Source organism: Ylistrum balloti, unplaced genomic scaffold (assembly GCF_031769215.1).
Source record: "Ylistrum balloti isolate Yb309-2 unplaced genomic scaffold, AGI_CSIRO_Ybal_v1 Utg369640, whole genome shotgun sequence".
Taxonomy (NCBI): Eukaryota; Metazoa; Mollusca; class Bivalvia; order Pectinida; family Pectinidae; genus Ylistrum; species Ylistrum balloti.
In genome coordinates this window covers 503,815-512,500 of record NW_026781901.1, presented here as the reverse complement: position 1 = coordinate 512,500, position 8,686 = coordinate 503,815, and the positions used below count along the sequence as shown (strand labels likewise).

At 33.5% G+C, this 8,686-nt stretch overlaps 1 protein-coding gene across 1 annotated transcript in view; it reads right to left on the bottom strand.

Annotated features, from left to right (window-relative positions):
• Positions 1-7,384, bottom strand: part of LOC132553869 (thymocyte nuclear protein 1-like) — an 11,385-nt gene extending 4,001 nt beyond the window's left edge. Inside the window, exons 1-5 of the mRNA XM_060218152.1 lie at positions 7,320-7,384; positions 6,293-6,447; positions 4,182-4,250; positions 1,500-1,595; positions 706-767 (exon numbers count right to left, since the gene is read on the bottom strand). Coding sequence (XP_060074135.1) covers positions 706-767; positions 1,500-1,595; positions 4,182-4,250; positions 6,293-6,447; positions 7,320-7,338 — 401 coding nt within the window. The 5' untranslated portion in view covers positions 7,339-7,384. The remainder of the gene's footprint in view (positions 1-705; positions 768-1,499; positions 1,596-4,181; positions 4,251-6,292; positions 6,448-7,319) is intronic.
• Positions 7,385-8,686: the final 1,302 nt, after the last annotated feature.

Genomic DNA, 8,686 nt, shown 5'->3' with positions numbered 1-8,686 from the left:
TATTGCAGATATGTTGTACATGGGGGAAATTATCCATATTTTTTAAAATTCATACTTTAGAGGCAAAAATGAAGGGCATCCTTCAAATAAACTAGATCTTTACCAAAAGGATATTGTATCTTCATGAAACATTTTGTCTTAATTTTGTCTCTGTCTATAAGAATGAGAAAATGTTATGCATATCAACATACTTTTATCTGTACTTTTGAAAACATTTTGAAAACATGAAAGATAATTCAAGTTTAATTTCCTGTTTATATTAGGAAAAGTTCTCCTCTCACTATGAAGAGTACACCTGTACTGATAGTAATCCTGAACTACTACTGACTGTGTCTACTAAAGTGAGCAAATATAGAACTTCTAACACTGTACTGATTTCAAATTTACACTTTCGTCCCCATTGGTGTGCACCCTATGACCTAAAATGTAACTTTAAACCAAAATCTGGTTGCTAAATACTGAGCAAAACATCAAATTTTCAAACAATGATGCAGACCTTGATGATGACTCCAAATAGACTTGTTTCCTTTGACACAGAGAGACAAATATTATTCAAACAATAGTTACATGTATTATCATACTTGACAATTTGCTGCATTGATAGATGAACACTTTCACACTGGTGTTTTGTTGTCAGTTTAATTTTGCATCCAATTCAAACAGATGATAGATCCAGATCTTTATCCAATTATCATAACTACTTACGAATCATAGTGTATGTCCTTTGGGTCAAACTGTGTATGGTCTGGATAACTCTCCTTCACAATCTGAGGGCAGACAAGAGTCTCATCTCACACACTAATGCAGTAATTACATATACACATGTATTAATTACTATCTGGTGCATTGCAGGTAGCTTTCATCCTCTGCATCCCTCATTCCTATCCTAGTCTACATCAAAATCACTTTATGGTTATGTGCTTGACTGTCCCATGGAAAGTGACAGTATTTTCTCATTCATGAGTATGGGAAACCTGATATACTACCCAGTGCTAGATTTATCAGTCTTGTTACCACCTATCTGGTATGATAATGATTATGTTCTGACACAAGGGAGGTAATACAGCCCCAGAAAAAATTACACAATTCTTATACAATTATGTATTGAAAAACAAACCTCTTAAAAACCTGTAGATGTTTGTTACAGTTTTTTCTATGTCTCAGACAAATATTTTGAACATTTAAAAATTCCATTCTTAAAAAGTTTACTCTTGCATTTAATATGAGCCGCCCAATACCTTTAAGTCAGCAAGGAAAAAATATAAGCAAGATGGCATAAAATACAAAATACACATATTTATACTGTGCAGTTGGTAATATTCACAAGAGATTTAACTTTCCTATATTCACGATCATAAAAGAAAATGTTTTTGTTGTGAATTTCTGAAAAAGTTTTTTTTATGCCTGAATACATGAATACCAATGTTAAGACAGTCTCTCATCTTCCTTGCTAAAGACAAATCAGCATGAAATGCAATCGCTATGAACAAGTCTCTTACTTCACAGATTCCAGCGATGCCTGGGACCTTTGTGTTACTGTGGTAGAAAAACATCTTTTGTCCTAGCTTCATGTCATCTCGCATAAAGTTTCTAGCCTGTAAAGGAAAAACAGTCCATTGATATACATTAACTTTTTATCTAGGTAGACTCACAGGTGTAGAGGTATGTGATTACTTTCAAGATGGTTAATATGATTGACAGATCAATGTGTCCTTGTGGCTAGTATAAGCAAATGGAAAACTTAAGTGCCATGCTGATAAATCCTACCAACTTCTAAATGCTGAAATGAAAACAAAGGGCAATAACTCTTTAACAGGGATGGGTTGAGATTTCAACATTGATGACGATCGATTACATTGGTTATCAATTTAACTGTTGATGTTTTTTCTTCCTTTAAAAACAAACTTAGATATGTCTACATCAGAATCTATGTTTTAGTGTACCTCACACAATAACAAACAACAATATTTCATCAGTTCATTGCTTGTTTGAGCACTGCACTGTATCAGTTCTCAAAATATACAAAGTGTCCTACAGATACTAGAACTTGTAGAAGTTGAGGGTTCTCGTGGTCACTTTAATTTCTAGCCTTGGGAATTTCTCTCTAGTTTATATAGTGGTAGAGTGTCTGGTTAAAGACCAAAAGTTACTACAGCCTCACCAGAATTATCAGTACATCAGTATAGGTGGGGGTAAAAACCATTAAGAATTCAAGCTATAGGCTAATTTCAAACCCCAGCAGCTAGGAGAAGTGTTTTCATTATTCCTTTCAATTACATCTGTATGTATCAATTATAAGCACCAAAATCCAAGACAATCTGAACATTTTCTTTTTTAAGTCAAAAAGTAAACACATAATCAACAATGACTGCACAATAGGTCTCATTTCAATGGAAAATGAGTTGATAAATCCTTGCACACGATCATAAACATACAAAATTATCACAAGAATGTAATAGTGTATACTTGATTTACGTGTGTTATAACATGAAATGAAAAAAAAATCATTTATACATATGTCTATTAGCTGTTCTCATAATTGTGATATTCCTAATTATAAGAAATCAGAATTACAGAACTGTTACTGATATTAAAATAATTACTACCATAAGCTTTAGTAGCACTAATTCAACAATGTATTCTTAAGACTGCTTTGTTTGCATCTACGCATTTCTTTAAGCAATATATCTTTCCACTCATGATCACATTTGTTTCCATGCTTACAAAGTTTACCACCAAAATTTATCATAAACAAAAGGCCTGGTGGCCTTGACTATCACCTGAGATAAGCAATATTGATTATAAAGGTCAAAGGGTAAGTAGCTTTCAAGTGTAATGAAAAGAAATTGTGACACTGATGATATTAAGACAGTGTCAATACCTGCATACCATCAAACTGTCATCCTAGACTAATTATTCTTACATAGTTATTTCCTGTGGGAAATAATTATGCTCAAAAATGCAAATTTTCTATAAAAATTACAGTAAAGTTAACCTCTTCCCCAGAAAGAAAAAGCAAGACCCATTTTTTGTAAACACCTTAACATACTTCCATCCATGAAGAGTATTTGATTCTACCATACCTGGGTGTTGAGAAGATTTTTGAAATCCAAGTCAATTTGACCCCTTTTGGCCCCAACCCTCAGGCCACTGTTAATCATTATTATCAAATAATTTTCAAAAATAGAGAAGTATTTCACACATCTGTTTGAGACATCATGTAAGAAACGTGATCTTGAGGGCATGGTACCACTGACTGCAATATTGATAGGAAGTCTGTGGCGGTATTAAACATGAAACTAAAATACAATCTTCCAGTTTTAGAGTTACGTCGGAAATTAGTTACTCTTTCAAACATGTTTGCTCATCTATACAATCCTGATATCTTCCATACAATAATTGAAAATATTCAAATATCTTTTTAGTTATGATGTGGAATTTAAGACCTTATCACAAATATGTAGTGTATGAAACTTCGACAGCATGGACGAAGGAGATAAATTGAACAGTGGAGACAAAATCTATTTTTGTTTCAAACAGAGAAGAAGCATAGTAATATCTGCATAAAATGGTTCCAAGTTGTTATATAAACACAATATTTCATAACATTTTCATGTTTTCTTTTTTAATCTTTTGATCTTATATACATGTATTTGTAAATATGTACCAACTACTTCATCACCTAATTTCAAAACATGTTTTATAACTTTTCCGCAGAATTTATGCATTGTTGGGTCTTTTTGTGGTGTAAAATTTGGTCCAGACTATAAATAGCCTAGCTAGCAGCTGGTCATGGTGATAGATGCATCTAAAAATCAGGTGATGGACATTTACTTTTAAACCATTGTATGTTCCCTAAAAAATTAATTTTGACAGATAAGTAAATAGATGTCCTTTCATAGACTCACATGAAAAAAGAATGTACAAAACATACTATAGACTTAGAATCTCTAACATTCAGTGTACAACAAAATAAGAGGCTCAAGAGACTTGTACACATTTCAATTGCTGTTTTAAAAGACAAGAGGCCCAAAAGGCCTGTATTACTCAATGTATCTATAATGAGGGAAGTTTAATTTGGAACACTTTTTAAAAATATTTTATAGAAAAAAAGAAAGTTCTACTTCTAGTCCTTGGCCTGATTAAGTATAGTTTAAATTTCTGTTTATCTCACTTTTTACCTGATAATTCCTTACTCCATCCCAACAGGCTGTTTGATTCTCACAAGCTTTCAGATCTTCTATGCCAAACTAAAAACAAAAACAATATTTTCAGCAGATTTCATTGTGTATGATAATACTGTTCATAAAACATTGCTATACCTAAACCTTTGAATTAATTCCAATGAAATTCATATCAATATAAAGGACGATAAGTAGATGTGCATGCAACTCTCTCGCTCCCTTCCACAATCAAGGTCAATGGGTCAGAGGTAAAGGTCAAATTTTATATCTTTTTACTGGTGCATACATTGCTGTAAAATTAGGGAGCAAAATTGGTCTGAATTAAACAAGGAGTCAACTGACAAAAGTCAAGGTCACTGCAGCAAAGATTAAGGTCTGGAAAGATCATGGTAAAATTTTGTATCTTTTTCTTTATGCATATTTTGTTACGAAATTATAAAGCAATGTTGACCATCCTGGGTCATTTAGCGGCAGGGTTCCTTACTTTCACTGTATAAATTTGTGGCCATGGCTATCTCACTGAACAACCATCCAGAATGGGAAAGAGTGTCTTCAGGTGTAAAAAGAACCCTACCAAACATTTGAAAACAACAAGTGTTTTTGAAACACCATGCCCCTAGTTGCAACAAAATTTTGAAGTGGGACATCAAAACTACGTGTAACACATGTGCTAAATGCAAACACACATTGTGAAACACATTTGTCATCATTGTGGTTTGATTTTTTTTTAACTTTCAAAAGTAGGTCAAAGGTCATAATCAAGGTCGCATGAGGAAAATGTTGGTACCACCTAAAAGGAACACACATGGCAAAAATGAAAGCTATACCTCTTATGATACATTAGTTATGGCCAATGTTGATTTTGATAGGTCAAAAGGTCATGGTCAAGGTCCCAATAGTTATGGGCAAGTTTAAAGTTAAAGGGGCCCAATTGGGGTACTGGTGTTACTGTGAGAATAACAACCGTGATGATAAACTTAACCTTCATAATAAACACATAGATACATGTTAAATGGTAAACAATATATATTAATGTGTACAGACAAAGTATCAATTCCTGTGCATTTCTGCACAATGAGTTTTTTCTTTTCTGATTGTAATTATCCCTTTTGGGGCCCCACTAGAATAGTGCCCGCGATTGACATATACAATTCTCATACAAGCCAAAACAAAACGAATTACTAAGATTGATTGTTAAAAATGATATATTATAACACTATAGAATAATTTACTGCAAACAAGAATTAGCAGAAAAGTGCAAAAGCAAGTGCCAACCATAAGACATGTGGACTTGTTTACATTTTCCTCGTAGTCCATTTTTTCTTTGCAGCGGAAGTTAATGACTTCATCACGTGACAAGCCAAGTGACCCACTTGGCTTTCTTCATAATAAACCGAGCTTGAACATGTTTATAAACAATAGTCAAGATAAACAATGTTCTGACACCGAAAATATGCACAAAAACAACAAATTTGACATTATAGGTGAATGTATTGCTTTATTATGGATATATTTATTATTCATAAGCCAAATTCTCCATTTCCCGATGTTAACTTCTAAGGTAATAGCCGCTTTAACCACACAACCGACTAACCTGCCATCATTGATTTGTGTGTCCCTTAAACCACACAACATTAACTTGTCCCATTAACCAGACATCTGACTAATTAACCATTCAACACAACCTTGTCTGATTCCTTTACCATATCTATACCTGACTTACCTATATATATGCCTGCCACTACTATATTTGTGTGTCCTAAACCTATCAATAAGACACCTGACTAACCTGCATTCCTGTTATACTGAACAGACACCAAAGTGGTGATTGTTCCACTAATTCATAAGCAATCATGAATTGTCGGATTGTCCCATAGCCTTCTTTGGTATGCAGTCAATATATATAAGCAGCCAACACAGGCCCTGCTACAGCTTGTCCCACATACAAGTATACCGTTTTCCACTTACCACTAACTAGTCACCTGAAAGAACCCTCTCATAGTCCATTGGTCTGAGAAGTGATATTTTTTTCAGCTATTTCTATACAAAATCGCTGGGTATGTCTTACTGATCAGTTGATCATACAAAAACACTTCAGAAGGAATTACCTTCACATCCACTCCTTTTTCTATTCGACTTTCAGGTTCCGATTTCATCAACCAGTGAGTATAGCATGAGTTTGCCTTCTGTTCAGTTTTGCTTTGAGTTTTGTTGCTGTTTATTTTAGGAGGATTTTCATCGGTGTCTCTCTTCCTTTTAACTCCTAATAAAAAACAACATTCAAGTGTTAAAACTTTACAGCAGAGGAAGCATCAAATACAATTATTTAGAAATGTGTCCAAAAAATATTATTACAAATTAAGTAGGTATAACATACAACAAATCATTCATTCTGTTGCATGAACAGGGAGGGTGCTAAAATACTGGACACATGTATAGCTGAAAGACAGATGAATGACAATGGTTCGTTCGTTGTGTTTAATTTATAGCCCAACAACAATTTGAACAAATACAGTAATTTTGAAGTGGAGTCTATTGAAGTGGCTGGTGGCTACCTCACTGAACAACAATCAAAGACAATTAGGACCATTCATCTTGCCAAGGCAAAATCACTAGTGCACAATAGGACCAATCATAGATGCAGTGTTGTAGCAGAAGGAGGACAAATATACAAATGTTGATTTAAACATTAATGTTGACAGGCAGATAATGAGAAACTGTCTAAGCAGCATAGCCGTCTGTCAGAATGTCTAATTTTGGGACTTATTAATATAATATCCTATCTAATGGCAGAGGAAACATGGTTTTCAGGGGCTGTAACCTCACATATGTACGAGTTACCTCCCTTAAAATATGTTTAATTAACATTTATACTAGGCTCTGTTGGAACTTCTCAAAAAATAAAGAACTTATTCAGACAAACGTTACAATTATGACAATATTTTATGTTGTTATGAATGAAAATAACAACGCTCTGGATTTCTATTCGTGTCGTTTCGATATCCGTTCATCGGTCATTCTGATTTCTGAAAATTCTCCATTTGTCACATTCACCACAGACTTAGCGTAACTAGAAATCTGTACTTTAACATAAACGTTAGCTCTCAATGCAAAGTTGAAAATGAATATTCTAACCTCGTTCTGTACGAGGCATTGTTGGTTCCTAGCACTTGTTGACAGATGGAGTTTTCTAATGTTTACAACTTTGTGTACACACGTGTTTCTCTCCCGCGCTTTTTGCTGCAAATGACAGTTTCCGATCGGAAGTCGATTTTGCACATGCGCAATTTATACGGAATTCCAACATGGCGAACTTGCGTCCGTTGCAACCGCATACAAACTAATTTTTACAGGGAAGAGTTATCATTAGCTTTCAAACATAAATTGCGAGTTGACAGCTATGTAGCAGGACGTACTTTCTTCATTGGTTGGCGAAAGGGATGTATTCAGGTAATTTTCAAGTCAGAAAATCTATACAAAATCGACGTTGTTATGGAAGCTATGAAGACATCGGTTATATTGATGTTTTTATAAGTCAGACTCATTGGAATCACAGCACTCATCTACACATGAAAAAATTACATCAATTACGCATATTGTGTTGTTTTCGATTCGTTTCCTCAATCAAGCAAAGCACTAAACTAGCATTGATTTTATAAGGAATTATGAAAAAGTGCCAAAAGTTACAGTTTTTGGCCTCATATTTATTGAAAGTCACATAATTGTGACATTGATATATTGGATGAATAGTGATTTATTTATTTAAGTAATTGTCTTTTCTTTTCTTACGTACATGAATTTGAAGGGAAATACATAAAAGATTGGGGAGCATATCTTCATGCATGAAGCTTATTTTATCATAACTCTAAATTTTGTAAATAATCTGATTTCACAGTTTGTGTTATTGGATATTGAAAATGTTATGTTACTGCAAACTCACATACTATCAAGTGAGGGACTCCCTCAGAATTTTTACTTGTCAGCTGATAGGCTGTAATAGTATACGAAATATCCTAAAAATAAATACTAAGAATTTTGTGAGTCACAATTTTTTAAGCTTCCGAAAAACCTGTGATTTTAGAGTGAATGAAATCATCAAAATTTTCCAAAAGGCAAAAAGTTTTCAAACAAAACTTGTTATAGCCAAAATCAATAAATTTTGAAATATTTTGACATGTTGTTGTTTTACATACATTGTAAAATGCCATAAAATACAATTAGATTTTAAGTCTAACAAAAATTTTATTGATTGTCACAGCTTTTTAGGGGAGTTCCCAATCTGAACTTGTGTTTTGTCTTTTTTTTTGTTCCATTTGACCTCCTTGCATTACATTTTCTGAGTCATTATAAGACTTGAAGAAGTTTGATGACAATTTCCTTTTTGTAAAACAGATTCAGATTTCTCCATTGAATTGTCTATTGATTTACAGGTGAACATGGATAGTGTACATGTTAGAATAAACAAAAGCCGTCTTTAAATAGTTTGTTTTGGTAATGTTCAC